The sequence below is a fragment of the Bubalus kerabau genome, chromosome 1 (genome assembly GCF_029407905.1).
Source record: "Bubalus kerabau isolate K-KA32 ecotype Philippines breed swamp buffalo chromosome 1, PCC_UOA_SB_1v2, whole genome shotgun sequence".
In the NCBI taxonomy this organism is placed as follows: domain Eukaryota; kingdom Metazoa; phylum Chordata; class Mammalia; order Artiodactyla; family Bovidae; genus Bubalus; species Bubalus kerabau.
In genome coordinates this window covers 208,985,136-209,003,216 of record NC_073624.1, presented here as the reverse complement: position 1 = coordinate 209,003,216, position 18,081 = coordinate 208,985,136, and the positions used below count along the sequence as shown (strand labels likewise).

Below are 18,081 nucleotides of genomic sequence, written 5' to 3'. Positions count from 1 at the left end.
GATGCCAAGATGCCATCTCATCTTAATGACTATGGGAGCCTTGTGGTGGACTCTACAGGGTACAGGGTAATTTTATAAAAAAAGGGGCAGATCATACCTCCTCTCTACTCAAAGCCCTACGTTTTCAAATATCTATCACGCTATACGAGATGTGGGCCATGCTTTCTGGCCAGCTCTCCCTCAGACTCTCTCTGGCACTCTCTGCTTTAGAACACCATCCTCAGCCTTTGCTCAGCTGTCCCCTCTGCCTGGAACACTTTGCATCAGTATCTAGGCTCCAAACTCCCCCAGGACCAGACTGTGCCCCCTCCTTCACTGCTGTGTGTACACACCAACTTGGTGCCCAAAAGCCCTAGGCTCTCAGGATATGAGTGCAGGTCTCTTGGGAGTAGTGAAAATGGAATGATTGAGAGGGGATTTTTCGGTAGACTCTATTCAGGGATATGTTTGTAGAAGGTATGGCTTAAGAGATTATTTCACAAATCTCTCCAGAGCCCTTGTGATAGAAACATGATAGAAGCCAGTTCTTACTGAAGTTTTCTCCTCACACCTTATTTCCGTTCTAAACTTGGTATCAGTGATAAAGAATCAATCTTCCCTCAAATTCCTACAAGCATGGAATGACAAATTTGCAATCTCTGAACTTCCCAAGGTATTTTTCATGTAAGAAGACTAAAAAGAAGTTATAGCTGTTTTTCTTTGATGTTTTACACATTGATACTTATATTTAAAGTACAATTTCAAGAAAGGACAAATCTCATCATATTGCTTAACACCATCAGAAACATTGAACTTGAGTTTGTGTTACACTAAGCTCCTCTGTCCATGGATTTCTCCAGGCAAGAATACTGGATTAGGTAGCCATTCCATTCTCCAGGGGATCTTCCCCACCCAGGAACTGAACCTGGGTCTCCCACATTGCAGGCATATTCTTTAACATCTGAGCCACCAGGGAAATCCCAATTAGTAGTTAGTGCCATGAAATATTGGACTTACTTTACTGGTAGCTATGGTGCGGGTGGCTCAGACGGTAAAGCATGTGTCTACAATGCGGGAGACCCGGGTTCGATCCCTGGGTTGGGAAGATCCCCTGGAGAAGGAAATGGCAATCCACTCCAGGACTATTGCCTGGAAAATCCCATGGACAGAGGAGCCTGATAGGCTACAGTCCATGGGATCGCAAAGAGTCGGACATGACTGAGCGACTTCACTATATATGGTGCCCTGAAGCTGGGAAAGATAGAGGGAAGAAGGGAAAGGGGGTGGCAGAGGATGAGATGGTTGGATTGCACATTGACTCAATGGACATGAGTTTAAACAAACTCTGGGAGATAGTGTAGGACGGGGAAACCTGGCTTGCTGTGGGCTATGGGGTTGCAGAGTCAGATGCGACTGAGCAAATGAATGACAACAATGTTGATGCAGATGATAAAGTGAAGCCCAGAGAATGAAGTAACTTTGTCCAAGTTGCACAGTTTCTACATCTCAGGCCACCTCTGATCTTTGCACCTCATTTCAGTGGACAATGAGTTTTGAATCTCTTTCTACTCCTTGCTTACTTTTAACATGCAGTTCAGAAGACAGACTTTCCCTAGCAAACCTGGGGAAAAGGTAAATAATATATCTACAGTCCTTTATTGCATGGAGAGTGGTGCTCAATGGAGGAAAGATTCATTGTGATACTGATCTCTTATCATCTGTTACACTGACCTCTTTTATCCAAACATTTTCAGATTGCTCGGCTTGTAGCCTCACCCCAACTAGGCACAAGGGCCCAATTTGTACTGAGGAGGAAGTCAGAGCCACAAGAAGACTTGAGGTTGCAGAGGAAAGACAAAATCAAGAGAGGAAACCCCAGAAGGGTGGACATGACTACATTCTCCATGTCCCCAGAACTTTCTTCCGGGCTCTCATTACCTCCATGTTACTCAGTCTGTAAATAAGTGGGTTGGATGGTATAGAAGATGAAGGTTGCTCATTCTCCCACTGATGTCCTAGCAGAGGCTTTCTGCATGCACCTAAAGATGGCTCCCCCAGGGTAAGGGCACCACAGCTGGGTGAAAGAAGCTGCGGTCAGAGCCTTCTGTTTCCCCTCAGTGGAGGTCATGTTAATCACAGCAGTGAGGACCCAGGCATAGGAAGCCACAATGACCCCCAGGGCAACAGCAGCATGACCACACAGCAAGCATAGATGAGGTCCTCGAAGAGGGATGTGTCTGCACAAGAGAGACGCAGCAGGGTGGGAAACTCACAGAAGAAGTGGTCCATCTGAGAGAGCCACAGTAGGGGAAGCTGAAGACCATGCCCGCATTAATCAGCTACTCCACTCACCCAGGGTGCCAGGCCATCAGATAGCAAGTCTTCCATTTCATGGGCACAGGGTACCTATCGCAGGGTGTGTACGTGTCATAGGCCATGACTGCCAGGAGGAAGCACTGACCGTTTAGAAGACCTGAGTGGCACAGCCGCCCTGAGAGATGAAGTTACTTCCTGAGATAAAGTTGGCTGCCATCTTGGGCATCACTGTACCCATCATGGTCAGGTCCATAATAAAGAGCTGGCTGAAAAAAAAGTACATGGGGGTGTGCAGTGGCCTGTCAGCCTGAGTGAGCAGGAGGAAGAGGATGTTGCCAGCCAGGGCAGTAGCAGAGACCAGAAGGACAAGGGGAAAAGGAAGAAGTCATATGGTGAGTAGCTGAACAGACCCAAAAGGATAAAGTCTGATAGGGAGGTGTCATTCCAGATGTTCATGGCATTGACCCTGAGGGAAGACAAAGCAAGCATAAAAACAATATAACTTACCAGACAACTCCATCACATAAGGAAAATAACCATCTTCCATTTCTACCTCAGATCTCCAATATAGCCCCATCCTTTCCTCCTGCCATGAAAATTCATTTCGTCTCAGTTGACATCAGTGATCATCAAGCAGGATTTGATCTTATTTCTCTTGAAAGACTAAGAAGCAGGCCCTCAGAGGAGGAGAGTCAGAGAATGAAAGGGAGAGAGAGGAGCTTTAAATAACAGGTGAATAGCTGTAGATTTAGGCAAAGGGAATATAGATTTTAAAAGATATGGAAAATAAAATTTGTCACCCCCAAATTTCTCCTTAGCATATAGATTTACTTAGAGCTGAAAATAATCAAGGCCCAAAAGACTAAAGAAGGAACTGACTTTCACCCCAAGTACCTAAAAGAGTACCAAAAGAGAAATCTGCAAAGAACATGGACTCGGTGTACCTGTGTGTGAGAGCAGACTCTAGGTAGGGCCTAGAGATCAGAGGTCACTCAGTTCCCCATTGTCGCTGCATAGCCCAGCAAACATTTATTTACCAAACATGTGCTTTTTCATCACCATGTGAATAGTCACAAACCAGGATCGCCAACATCCTCTTTTGTATTGAAAGCCAAGATAGTATTTAAGGTGAGGTCCTTTCCACAGGGTTGCAAAGAGTCGGACTGAGGGACTTTCACTTTCACTTTTGTCCTTTTGGTGAATTAATCACTTTTCTTGGGTCTCTCCCACATACGAAAGTTATTAAACCTTTGTTTGATTTTCTCCAGTAAATGTGTATCCGGTGAATTTAATTCTTAGACCATCCTGAAAACCTAGACAAGTAGAGGAAAATTTCTTCCTCTAATGAGTCTCGCAGAGAAGGCAATGGCACCCCACTCCAATACTCTTCCCTGGAAAATCCCATGGATGGAGGAGCCTGGTAGACTGCAGTCCATGGGGTCACGAAGAGTCGGGCACGACTGAGCGACTTCACTTTCACTTTTCACTTTCATGCATTGGAGAAGGAAATGGCAACCCCCTCCAGTGTTCTTGCCTGGAGAATCCCAGGGATGGTGGAGCCTGATAGGCTGCCGTCTATGGGGTCGCACAGAGTTGGACACGACTGAAGCGACTTGGCAGCAGCAGCAGCAGTGAGTCTTGGGTGTGAAGAGAGAGAAAGAGAGAGGAGGTGGGAAAGGGGGGAATAGATGTAAGGACAAACCACCTTGAAAACAAAGGAAAAGACTCCAACTCCCTCTTTCCTTAGCAATTACTTAGAAGAAGTATAACTGTAACTTCCTTATGTCTCTGATGAGGTAAGTGAATGCGTGCAAAGTCGCTTTTGTTGTACCTCTTTGCAACCCTATGGACTGTAACCCACCAGGTTCCTCTATGTAACGGATTTTTCAGGTAAGAATACTGGAGTGGGGTATCCTGCCCTCCTCTGGGGGATCTTCCTGAACAAAGGATTGAACCCATGTCTCTTATGTCTACCTGCATTGGCAGACGGGTTCTTTACCACTAGTGCCACCTGGGAAGCCCAGGGATTGATAAGCTATATCAATCTTTTTTTTTTTTATTTTTTTATTTTTAAACTTTACATAATTGTATTAGTTTTGCCAAATATCAAAATGAATCCGCTCAATCTTTTAAAAGGAAAATAATCTCTAACCAAACTTCTGAATCAGGAATGTCTTCTCAAGGATCTAAAATCCATTTCTTTGAAATGTAATCATCAAGGAAGATAGAATCCTTACTTCCTGAGTTGGACACAACTGAAGCAGCTGAGCGAGCGAGCGATCACCTCACATAGTTACAAAGTCTTTTCCTTGTGTTGAGAATTTTAAGATCTACTCTCTTAACAACTTTCAAATATACACTACAGTACTGTTAGCTATAGTTACTATGCTGTACCTTACATCTCAAGAACTTAATTATCTTATAATGGGAAATTTGTGCCTTTTGACTTCCTTCACCCAATTCTCCCACCATGTCCCCTACCCACCACCTCCCAGCCTCTGGCAATCAGTAGAAACTGTTTCTATGAGGGATTTTGTTTTTGTTTTTAGATTCTACATATAAGTGAGATCATGGAGTATTTGTCTTTCTCTGTCTGACTTATTTCACTTAGCAGAATGCTTTCAAGATTCATCTGTATTGTTGCACATGGCAGGATTTCTTATTTTTTAATGGATGAATTGTAACCCATTGTATATACCCATACTTTTTCTTTTTTTTTCTTCCTTTTTTTTCAGCATTGTTAGAATCATCTTTACGGTGAGTGTTCTTTTTTCCTCCCATTTCTAGTGAGATATAACTGACATGTAGCACTGTATAAGTTTCAAGTGTACAGTATAATGATTTGATGTAAATACATTATGAGATTATCACAAAATTTAATTAACTTTACTTATCATCTCATATAAATACAAATTTTTTTTCCTTGTATGAGAACTCTTAGAACTCTCTCTTAACAGTTTTCATATTAAAAAGCAGCAATGTGATATTCAAATTTATAGATGCTGAGAGATTGAATATACAGACAATGGACCATATATATAAAAGAACTCTGACCCACAAACTGCAAGAACTTGCCAAGGAAATCAACCCTCTTGTCAATCATAAACAGTCCAGCCACGAAGGCAGCGTTTTATAAGTCAGTCTTGTAGAAGATAGAGTGTTCACTTGGGTAACAATATAGGAAGCTTAACAATCGCTTCTGTAACAATAGGCCCCAAATGTCTAAGCCTCGATTAATAACTGACAACTTCCCTAATTTTTTGTCCCACTTCCAAGTTAAGGCCAACCAAAAAAACCAAATATGTACCCTACCAATAACAGTGCTCTTGATGAAACTGCCAACAGATTCACCACACCGATATTCTCCACTCAGGGCATATGTGGAGCTTCTCTTTTTCCAAAGCTTTCCCACTCCTCTGCCTGCCTTTGTGTCTCTGCAAAAATGCAAGTAACAGTGGCTGACCCTTTTGCTATCGAAAGCTCTGAAGAAAGACCCTTTGCTTTCCTCATGTGGCTGCTCTTGTTTCATTCCATAGTGCACAAATATAGCTTCTTGAATGGAAACAAAAAACCAACAATTAAGTCCATAAAGGTATAGGACATCACTTGAGTACAAGTTTCATAGGTTAACTGACCAGGGACCACTTCATCATCCATGACCAAACTTCCAGAATGCAGCTAGATATTCACTCTGATACTTAGTGGTGATCACATTCTCTCCTAGCTCCCATGGGTGAAGTGAGGGTTAAGAGTCCTGAGGGAAGTGTAGGTGGACATGTCAAGGGATGGGTCCTTCCTTTGCTTAGTAGGAAGTCTGGGGTGCTTTTCAGAGCCAGGGCTATGGGGAATGAACTTTATCCTGAAGCCATGTCATTAATTTTGGCTTCTTCATTGGGGTGGAGGTTCTATCTATTCCCTGGGGTCATTATGAGCTGAGTTGGGTCTCCCAAGATATCTGCTCTGCAACTAGAGATATAAACCTGGGACATGAGCTCATCAATTTTGTAATAAGCAGAAGAACATCTTGGATGGTTAGTTCTACAAAATTTTATTTGGAGTCATAGAGTTGGAGGAGAGTCTGTGAGGGGATTTCTCAGGTCACCACTTGCTCACGCATTGCCCTGAGGACTAAATCTTTGCATATTGCTTGGGTTTAACCCGTTTCTGTTGAGATTTATAGGTCAGAGTGAAAGATGAACTCTTGGGAAAGGAATAGAGGTGGTAGGTGCTGAAGCAGGTGAGGGAAGCCCTGACAGATAAGGGACTGAAAGTGACCGAGAAATGTGAAGTTAGTTTCACCTCAGGCTTCAGATTAGAGTGTCAGGATGGACACAGAGATACTTCCTTGCTGTCAAGTGACAAATGCTATCGGCATCAGAGAGCAAAATATGATAATCCTAGTTTTCTAGGGGAAAAAATTTATCATTGATTATCTGTTCTCCAGCCTCTGAACTGAGACAAAGTGGGCAGACAGATCTGTTGTGCCTCTGCCACACATGTGTCTGCGTCACTGCAGTGTTCCTGCCTGTGCTGATCATGGAATCTACCTACCCGAGCTGTACACTGGCTCCCTCGGCTGGCTGTGCTTAGTTGCTCAGTCATCTCCCACTCTTTGTGACCCAGTGGACTGCAGCCTGCCAGGCTTCTCTGTGCATAGGGATTCTCCAGGTAAGAATACTGGAGTGGGTTGCCATGCCCTCTTCTAGGAGATCTTCCTGACCCAGGGTTCAAACCCAGGTCTCCTGCATTGCAGGCAAATTCTTTATCATGTGTCACCAGGGGCTGGCAAGTTTGTATAATTCACTATGTCCTGGGATTTCTCTCCCCACTGCCACAATTTTCTGACTCTAGAAATATAACAAAAACTAAATCTCCTTCCTACCCTGAAAACCTCTCCAAAAAGGTATAAGAGAAAGAAAACAGCTTTATTTTTGAATGAACATTAAATCAGAATGTGATGTGCATTATTGGTGATCAGCTAAGTGAATGCAAAGACAGAAGAATAACCCTCTTTTCTACATCCAGGCAAGGATAATCCATTATATTCATGCTCTCAGGATAAACAGTAACCAGTTCTCAAATAAGAGACTTGACAGCACCATTTGGCACACAGAGTTCATTCTAGATTCACCTGGTAATTGGAGTGACTGTGTTGGTTAAGTGGCTTTATTCAAAGGAAAATAAACTTCTCTCATTCTAGACAAGAGAGAATTCTGCCACTTGGAGCAAGGTGCCTGCTGAAGTTAGGGTCCTGCCCTCCTACAGAGCTGGGGAAGTAGGGGCTCTATATTCCTGGATGATGGCAATGAAAAGATATGGATCTCAATTTTTTTTTAATTAATTAATTTATTTTAATTGGAGGCTCAAGTTTTTGAGAAAGACACTACTGGGTCTGAAAGCTGGCTAGAAGGTTATTTCACTTTTAAAGTGTGTACATTTCAGAGTCAAATAACTTACAAATTTCTCTAAAGTAAATGCACTAAGAAAATGGGGGAAGGGAAAATTAAAGCCTTATATTTTTAATAGCATTCATTCTTACATCTGTTATGCACTTTTCCTCCTCCTACTCTCTATTGAAAACTCCAATACTCTCATAGTCTTAAATCTGTATCCACTTTTCCTAAACCTATGGATATTTACCTTAAAACCCCCCCCCTCTCTCTCCCTTTGCATTATTTAGGCCCCTTTCTCTAGGGGCGTACTGACTAGTTTTCTAGAGAAATAAGGATCAAATCTTGTTTGGTAACCATTGAGGACAAATGAGAGGAAAAGGATTTCATTGCAGAGGGAAAGGAGAGGGATTAGACAGAGAGCTGGGCACTGTCCTCTAGAAGAAACAGGAGACAGTTTATGTATATAATGGAGACGCCAGGTAAGTTGTTGCATTTTGATGTTTACTCATTTATTTTTCCCTCAGGGTCAAGGCCATGGACATCTGGAACCACACCTCACTATCAGACTTTATCCTTTTGGGCCTGTTCAGCTACTCACCATATGACTTCTTCCTATTTTCCCTTGTCCTTCTGGCCTCTGCTGCAGCCCTGGCCGGCAACATCCTCTTCCTCCTGCTCACCCAGGCTGACAGGCGCCTGCACACCCCCATGTACTTTTTTCTCAGCCAGCTCTCCATCATGGACCTGACCATAATGGGCGCAGTGGTGCCCAAGATGGCAGCCAACTTCCTCTCGGGAAGTAAGTTCATCTCTCGTGGTGGCTGTGCCACTCAGGTCTTCTTAGTGGTCACGGTAGCAGGGGCTGAGTGCTCCCTCCTGGCAGTCATGGCCTATGACAGGTATGTGGCCGTGTGTCTCCCTCTGCGGTACCCTGTGCTCATGAACTGGAAGGCCTGCTGCCTGATGGCCTTGGCATCCTGGATGGGTGGAGTGGCTGACAGTGTGATTGATGTAGGGATGGTCTTCAGCTTCCCCTACTGTGGCTCTCTCCAGGTGGACCACTTCTTCTGTGAGGTCCCTGCCGTGCTGCGTCTCTCTTGTGCAGACACATCCCTCTTTGAGGACCTCATCTATGCTTGCTGCGTGATCATGCTGCTGCTGCCCCTGGGGGTCGTTGTGGCTTCCTATGCCCGGATCTTCATGGCTGTAATTAGCATGACCTCCACTGAGGGGAAACAGAAGGCTCTGTCCACGTGCTCCTCCCACCTGGCTGTGGTGGGTCTTTACTATGGGGGAACCATATTTAGCTACATGCAGAGAGCCTCTGCTAGGACTCCAGTGGGGGACCGAGCCACCTCCATCTTCTATACCATCCTCACCCCAATGCTCAACCCACTCATTTACAGCCTGAGGAACAAGGAGGTAATGAGGGCCTTGAAGAAGATGTGGAAGATGCAGGGGAGATAGAGAGTATAGACATGCCCACCCTTCTGGGGCTTCCTCTCTTGTTCTTCTCCTTCCTCTATAAGCTCAGATTCTTTTGTGGCTCGTTTTCCTCCTCTGAACAAATGAACCCTCTGCCTGGCTGGGATGAAGCTATGAGCTGAGCAATCTGAAAGCATTGAATGGAAGATGTCAAGGAAACAGATAGTAGTAATTAATTTCACACTGAATCATGTTTCTTTTGTTATTAAACAATGGAAAGAGACTCGTGCCTTCTTGAAATTGTACATTAAATACAAGAATCAGTGTGTAAAGACAAGAACTTCCTCATAGTCTTCCTCTAAGAATAACACCATGAAAGGTAAAGAGATTACAAGTGTGTCATTTCTTTTGGGGAGGGGGAGGTCAGGTTGATTCTTTCTCATCAACACCAAGGTTATGATCTCAGAGAGGTGGCAATTAGCAATTCTGAAGCAGGACCTTAGTTCCCTTCCCAGGAATTGAACCTAAGTAGTCTAGATGAAAACCAGAAATCCTAGATGCTAGTCCACCAGGGTAGAGAGGCTAGAAGCAAAGTTGATTTGGATCTTGCCCCATTTGAAAGCAAGAATATTTCACGGAGGTAAAAACTGTAAAAACAAGTACAAAGTGTATTATTATTAGCACAACACAACATGTGGGAGAGCACAGAGAGAAGCAGTTTATTTATTTAAGACAGAGGCAAGGCAGAAATACACACCTGGAGAGAAAGGGTATGGGCATCTTCCTTAATGAGGAGGAGCACAGTAAAGAGGTGGCTAGTCATTTATCTAGGAACAGATCTTCTGGGTCTTTGTTCTCCTCTGGCCAAACATCTTACTTCTTTTTTCCATATCTGAACTTCCTTAGCACCCTGCCTGATATTCACGTGCATTTTTTTGCTAAGCTGGATTCCAGTGCAAAGGCTAAAAGGAGTATGACAACACATATTATGGGATGATGCCTCCCTCCTTGGGAGTCTTTTTGCACATGTGTAGTTGAGGAGACTTCCTTGACCTCAAGAATGAGAAATGTGGTCCTCTTATCTCTTTACTCCAGCACAGTTCAGATCCTGACATTAACTTTGTGCTTGGAGTGTCTAAGAAAAATAAAATTTCAGTTTGACAAACTCCCACAGCTCAACCCCTGAATCCATCTATCTGCTAACTCAGTTGGGAGAGAAATGAGGTGTGAGGATAAAACCCTGGCAGAAACTAGCTTCTATCCAGTTTTTAGTTCAAGAGCTCTGGAAGGATTTGGAAAATAATCTCTTGAGTCATGTCTTCTACAAATATCTCCCTGAACACATTGGACCAAAAATCTCTTTTCAATCATACTGCTTCCAAGAGACTTGCACTCATATCCTTAGAGCCTGTGGGGTTTTGGCAACCAAGTGGGTGGAGTGCACACACAGTGGTGAAGGAAAGAGCATAGCCCGGCCCTGGGAGAGTTTAGGGTCTGGCTACTGATACAAAATGTTCTAGGCAGAAGGGATGACTGAGCAATGGCTGAGGACAGTGTTCTAGAGCAAAGCAAGCCAGGCATAGGCTGAGGGAGAGCTGGCTAGAAAACAGGGCCCACATCTCCTAAGGTTTGATAGGCTATGTGAAGAAATAGGGTTTTGAGTAATGAGGAGTTATGATCTGCACCCTCTGTTAGAAAAAAGAAAACCAACCTGGCTCTCTCTATGATCCACCCAAAAATCCTACAGTAATTCAAGTGAGAAATGATGACACTTGGATCACAATGGAAAAAAATGCAGACTGTAGCAGAATTGAGCAGGTTCTGCATACTTTTTCTCATCTTTTTTAAAAAATTGAAGTATAGTTAATCTACAATTTTGTGTTACTTTCATGTATACAGCAAAGTGACTCAGAGAAGTATATCTATATATCTATATATCTATATCTGTATCTATATATATATATGCATTCTTTTTCAGACACTTTTCCATTATACGTTGTTACATCATATTGAGTATGGTTAGTCTGGGTACATTTTGAAGGTCAAGCCAAGAGAACTTTCTAGCTTACAGTAGAACTGTAAAAATGGCCTGATGTGATTTCTGTCTTTGTGGAAGAGAACTGATGATCAGAACAATAGGAGTGGATTGAATTTTGGTGCTTTCCTTTCTCCATTTTATTTCCTTCTTCTTTTCAAGTAGAAGTCAGAACTCCCATTATCTCTTTATCTTTGATTTTTTGCAATTTGAATATGATATACTTAAAATTTAGAGTTTTTTTTTGTTTTGGAAAGTGTTTTTCATATTTCATTTTTTAGAGATATAAATGGCATTAGCACATTATATTATTTTCAGGTGTACAACATAGTGATTTGATATTTGTGTTTATTGCAAAATAATCACTACAATAATCATAGCTAACATCGGACACCATGTAATTACAGAAAGTTTTCCCCCTGATAAGAACTTTAAGATCTACTCTCTTAACAACTTTCACATATGCAATATGGTATAATATAATTAACTATAGTCAATGTTAGCCATGCTGTACCTTACATCCCAAGACAAGGCTGACCTTGTAAAATAAGTTGAAAGCATCCCCTTCTCTTCTGTTTTTTGGAAGAGTTTGAGAATTTTGATATTAATTCTTCTTTGAGTTTTGGTTTTGGACTTTTGTTTGCTTTTTTTTTTTTTGTAACAAAGGCCAGATTTTATATTTAAAAAGGAAATGAAATTACAGATGCATGAAGAGCAAAAGTTTAAAATACCAAAGACATTTTGTTTGGTGCACTAAATATCAATATTTTGAGGGATTTTTAAGTTTTAAAAATAAGGCATTAATAATAGCTCTGTACCATAATATTTAAAAGAACAAGAAAATGAAAACATCTTTTTACCATATTTTCACAAACTGCTCTAAAGATAGAAAACTCATGCTCAGTTGTTTATCCTTTGCTTTAAAATAAGTTATCAATAATTCTAAACCAGTCTAAAATGTGTTGTTCATAAATCAAATCTAAGCATTCATACTTGCAAAAATGTTTTGCAATGAGTCCTCGACCTACAGAGAGACTAGAGTTTACTTTCAAATTGTATGACAGGCTTCCAATAATCCCTTATCAGTAGACTTACAAGCAAAATACCAGATATTAAGGATCAGATTTAATTCTTTGGTATAAGCACGAAACCGTTATTGACAGCTTTCCGTGGCTAGCATAAACCAAGTAACTGAAGGACCACGAGAGACAACAATGAAGTCTAGTATACCCTGCAATGCAGGCGGGAGCCATAGCAATGTTTTGTGTTTTAACAGGGAAAATCAGCACAACACACTGCAGGAAAACGAACACCTACTTAGAGGTTTTAACATTACAGCATATCAAAAATTAAGCTTCAAAATGACCAAACTTGTAAAATGTAGTCTGAATATTTTGCTGAATTTTGTTGCATTTTGCTGCATTTATACCATAACTTAAAATTTACAACCATCTGAGGACTTTTAGCACTAGCTTGGCACAACAAATTAACTCCTCCTAGCCCTCCAGAGTGTGAGGGTGGAAAACCCTTTTCTCACCATAAATGCCTGAACTTTACACAAGAAATCAGAAGCAAAGGTACAGAACAGGGTTATAATAATGTTAACTATTATCATTTTGCACTTTTTACCTTGTGACTTATACATATTTTAGAGTTGTATACTGATAAATTTAGTAAACTTAAAATTTAACTTTTTCAACTAAGAAGTCTAGGACTTTATGGCTAATTTTCCCATCAAAACACATGAGGGACTCAATCCATTTTAATTATAATTATTCTAAATATTATCTGAAGAATTCTTTGGCCACACTAGACTCAAAACTACACTAAATTCAAACAGTACACCTATGACCTAGGTGTTAAAGTCTTCACCTCAGCTACCATCTTCCACCTGCTATTTTCTCTCCACACAAATACCAGATTTTTACTCAGGACTTTCCTCCAATTAGGCTCTATCAGATAACTTTGTGAACACCCATGTATAGCCTTCAACCACCATATTTTATTTTATTTTTAATTAATTTATTTTAATTGGAGGCTAAATTACTTTACAATATTGTAGTGGGTTGTGGCATACGTTGACATGAATCTGCCACAGGTGTACATGTGTTCCCCATCCTGAACCCCCTCCCACCTCCCTCCTCATCCTATCCCTCAGGGTCATCCCAGTGCACCAGCCCTGAGCACCTTGTCTCATGCATCGAACCTGGACTGGCAATCTGTTTCACATATGAGAATATACATGTTTCAATGCTAGTCTCTCAAATCATCCCACCCTCGCCTTGTCCCACAGAGTGCAAAAGCCTGTTCTATACATCTGTATCTCTTTTGCTGTCTTGCATATAAGGTCATCATTACCATCTTTCTAATATCCATATATATGTGTTAGTATACTGTATTGGTGTTTTTCATTCTGACTTACTTCACTCTGTATAATAGGCTCCAATTTCATGCACCTCATTAGAACTAATTCAAATGGATTCTTTTTAATGGCTGAGGAATATTCCATTGTGTATATGTACCACAGCTTTCTTATCCATTCGTCTGTCGATGGCCATCTAGGTTGCTTCCATGACCTGGCTGTTATAAACAGTGCTGCGATGAACATTGGGGTACACGTGTCTCTTTCAATTCTGGTTTCCTCAGTGTGTATGCCCAGCAGTGGGATTGCTGGGTCATATGGCAGTTCTATTTCCAGGTTTTTAAGGAATCGCCACACTGTTCTCCATAGTGGCTGTACTAGTTTGCATTCCCACCAACAGTGTAAGAGGGTTTCCTTAATTTTTCCACACCCTCTCCATCATTTATTGCTTGTAGACTTTTGGATAGCAGCCATTCTGACCGGTGTGAGATGGTACCTCATCGTGGCTTTGATTTGCTTTTCTCTGAAAATGAGTGATGTTGAGCAATTTTTCATGTGTTTGTTAGCCATCTGTATGTCTTCTTTGGAGAAATGTCTGTTTAGTTCTTTGGCCCATTTTTTGATTTGGTCACTTATTTTTCTGGAATTGAGCTGCAGGGGTTGTTTGTATATTTTTGAGATTAATTCTTTGTCAGTTGCTTAGTTTGCTATTATTTTCTCCCATACTGAAGGCTGTCTTTTCACATTGCTTATAGTTTCCTTTGTTCTGCAAAGCTTTTAAGTTTAATTAGGCCCCATTGTTTATTTTTGCTTTTATTTCCATCACTCTAGGAGGTGGTTCATAGAGGATCCTGCTGTGATTTATGTCAGGGAGTGTTTTGCCTATGTTCTCCTCTAGGAGTTTTATAGTTTCTGGTCTTATGTTTAGATCTTTAATCCATTTTGAGTTTATTTTTGTGTATGGTGTTAGAATGTGTTCTAGTTTCATTCTTTTACAAGTGGTTGACCAGTTAAATGAACAGGGTGACAATATACAGCCTTGACGTACTCCTTTTCCTATTTGGAACCAGTCTGTTGTTCCATGTCCACTTTTAACTGTTGCTTCCTGACCTGCATATAGGTTTCTCAAGAGGCAGATCAGGTGGTCTGGTATTCCCATCTCTTTCAGAATTTTCCACAGTTTATTGTGATCCGCACAGTCAAAGGCTTTGGCATATTCAATAAAGCAGAAATAGATGTTTTTCTGGAACTCTCTTGCTTTTTCCATGATCCAGCAGATGTTGGCAATTTGGTCTCTGGTTCCTCTGCCTTTTCTAAAACCAACTTGAACATCTGGAAGTTCACGGTTCACGTATTGCTAAAGCCTGGCTTGGAGAATTTTGAGCATTACTTTACTATGCCAGCAAATTTGGAAAACTCAGCAGTGGCCACAGGACTGGAAAAGTCAGTTTTCATTCCAATCCCAAAGAAAGGCAACGCCAAAGATTGCTCAAACTACCGCACAATTGCACTCATTTCACGTGCTAGTAAAGTAATGCTCAAAATTCTCCAAGCCAGGCTTCAGCAATACGTGAACCGTGAACTTCCTGATGTTCAACTTCCTTTTAGAAAAGGCAGAGGAACCAGAGATCAAATTGCCAACATCTGCTGGATCATGGAAAAAGCAAGAGAGTTCCAGAAAAACATCTATTTCTGCTTTATTGACTATGCCAAAGCCCTTCACTGTGTGGATCACAATAAACAGTGGAAAATTCTGAAAGAGATGGAAATACCAGACCACCCGACCTGCCTCTTGAGAAACCTGTATGCAGGTCAGGAAGCAACAGTTAGAACTGGACATGGAACAACAGAGTGGTTCCACATAGGAAAAGGAGTTCGTCAAGGCTGTATACTGTCACCCTGCTTATTTAACTTCTATGCAGAGTACATCATGAGAAACGCTAGACTGGAAGAAACACAAGCTGGAATCAAGATTGCTGGGAGAAATATCAATCACCTCAGATATGCAGATGACACCACCCTTATGGCAGAAAGTGAGGAGGAACGAAAAAGCCTCTTGATGAAAGTGAAAGTGGAGACTGAAAAAGTTGGCTTAAAGCTCAACATTCAGAAAACGAAGATCATGGCATCCTCTCTCATCACTTCATGGGAAATAGATGGGGAATCAGTGGAAACAGTGTGAGACTTTATTTTTGGGGGCTCCAAAATCACTGCAGATGGTGACTGCAGCCATAAAATTAAAAGATACTTAGTCCTTGCAAGGAAAGTTATGACCAACCTAGACAGCATATTGAAAAGCAGAGACATTTCTTTGCCAACAAAGGTCCGTCTAGTCAAGGTTATGGTTTTTCCTGTGGTCTTGTATGGATGTGAGAGTTGGACTGTGAAGAATGCTGAGTGCCGAAGAATTGATGCTTTTGAACTGTGGTGTTGGAGAAGACTCTTGAGAGTCCCTTGGACTGCAAGGAGATCCAACCAGTCCATTCTGAAGGAGATCAGCCCTAGGATTTCTTTGGAAGGAATGATGCTAAAGCTGAAACTCCAGTACTTTGGCCACCTCATGCGGAGAGTTGACTCATTGGAAAAGACTCTGATGCTAGGAGGGTTTGGCGGAAGGAGGAGAAGGGGACGACAGAGGATGAGATGGCTGGATCGCATCACTGACTTGATGGACGTGAGTCTGAGTGAACTCCGGGAGTTGGTGATGGACAGGGAGGCCTGGCATGCTGGGATTCATGGTGTAGCAAGAGTCGGACACGACTGAGTGACTGAAGTGAACTGACTGACTTCGTAGCGTGTGAGATGAGTGCAATTGTGCAGTAGTTTGAGCATTCTTTGTTATTGCCTTTTTGGGATTGGAATGAAAACTGACCTTTTCCTGTCCTCTGGCCACTGCTGAGTTTTCCAAATTTGCTGGCATATTGAGTGCAGCACTTTCACAGCATCATCTTTCGGGATTTGAAATAGCTCAACTGGAATTCCATCACCTCCACTAGCTTTGTTCGTAGTGATGCTTTCTAAGGCCCACTGACTTCACATTCCAGGATATCTGGCTGTAGGTGAGTGATCACACCATCGTGATTATCTGGGTTGTGAAGATCTTTTTTGTACAGCTCTTCTGTGTATTCTTGCCATTTCTTCTTAAGATCTTCTGCTTCTCTTAGGTCCATCCCATTTCTGTCCATTATCAAGCCCATCTTTGCATGAAATATTCCCTTGGTATCTCTAATTTTCTTGAAGAGATCTCTAGTCTTTCCCATTCTGTTGTTTTCCTCTATTTCTTTGCATTGATCGCTGAGGAAGGCTTTCTTATCTCTCCTTGCTATTCTTTGGAACTCTGCATTCAGATGCTTATATCTTTCCTTTTCTCCTTTGCTTTTCACTTCTCTTCTTTTCACAGCTATTTGTAAGGCCTCCCCAGACAGCCATTTTGCTTTTTTGCATTTCTTTTCCACGGGGATGGTCTTGATCCCTGTCTCCTGTACAATGTCACCAACCTCCGTCCATAGATCATCAGGCACTCTATCAGATCTAGTCCCTTACATCTATTTCTCACTTCCACTGTATAATCAAAAGGGATTTGATTTAGGTCATACCTGAATGGTCTAGTGGTTTTCCCTACTTTCTTCAATTTAAGTCTGAATTTGGTATTAAGGAGTTCATGATCTGAGCCACAGTCAGCTCCTGGTCTTGTTTTTGTTGACTGTATAGAGCTTCTCCATCTTTGGCTGCAAAGAATATAATCAATCTGATTTCAGTGTTGACAATCTGATGATGTCCATGTGTATAGTCTTGTGTTGTTGGAAGAGAGTGTTTGCTATGGCCAGTGCATTTTCTTGGCAAAACTCTGTTAGTCTTTGCGCTGCTTCATTCCGTATTCCAAGGCCAAATTTGCCTGTTACTCCAGGTGTTTCTTGTGGAGAAGGCAATGTCACCCTACTCCAGTACTCTTGCCTGGAAAATCCCATGGACAGAGGAGCCTGGTAGCCTGCAGACCACGGGGTCGTGAAGAGTCGGACAGGACTGAGCGACTTCACTTTCACTTTTCCCTTTCATGCATTGGAGAAGGAAATGGCAACCCACTCCAGTGTTCTTGCCTGGAGAATCCCAGGGAACGGGGTAGCCTGGTGGGCCGCCGTCTATGGGGTCGCACAGAGTCGGACACGACTGAAGCGATTTAGCAGCAGTAGCAGCCAGGTGTTTCTTGACTTCCTACTTTTGCATTCCAGTCCTTAGGTAAGTTTATTCCTAAATATTTAATTCTTTGCTACAGTGGTGAATGAAATTGATTCCTTAATTTTTATTTCTGATCTTTCATTGTTAGTATATAGAAATGCAAGTGATTTCTGTGTCTTGATTTTGTATCCTGAAACTTTGCTAAATTCAATGATTAGCTTTAGTGATGTTTTGATACGATCTTAGGGTTTTCTTTGTACAGTTTCACATCATCTACAAACAGTGAGAGCTTTACTTCTTTTCTGACCTGGATTCCTTTTATTTCTTCTTCTCTGATTGCTGTAGCTAGGACTTCTAGAACTATGTTTAATAATAGTGGTGAAAGTGGACACCCT

General features: G+C 41.8%; 1 protein-coding gene and 1 pseudogene across 1 annotated transcript; one reads left to right on the top strand and one right to left on the bottom strand.

Moving 5' to 3' along the window:
* Positions 1 to 1,872: 1,872 nt before the first annotated feature.
* LOC129626445 (olfactory receptor 2M7-like) lies at positions 1,873 to 2,751 on the bottom strand (annotated as a pseudogene).
* Positions 2,752 to 8,222: 5,471 nt separating this feature from the next.
* LOC129631291 (olfactory receptor 2M5-like) lies at positions 8,223 to 9,155 on the top strand. The gene has a single exon (XM_055552220.1). It carries the CDS (start codon positions 8,223 to 8,225, stop codon positions 9,153 to 9,155), a length of 933 nt encoding a protein of 310 aa, XP_055408195.1.
* The last annotated feature ends 8,926 nt before the right edge of the window (positions 9,156 to 18,081 follow it).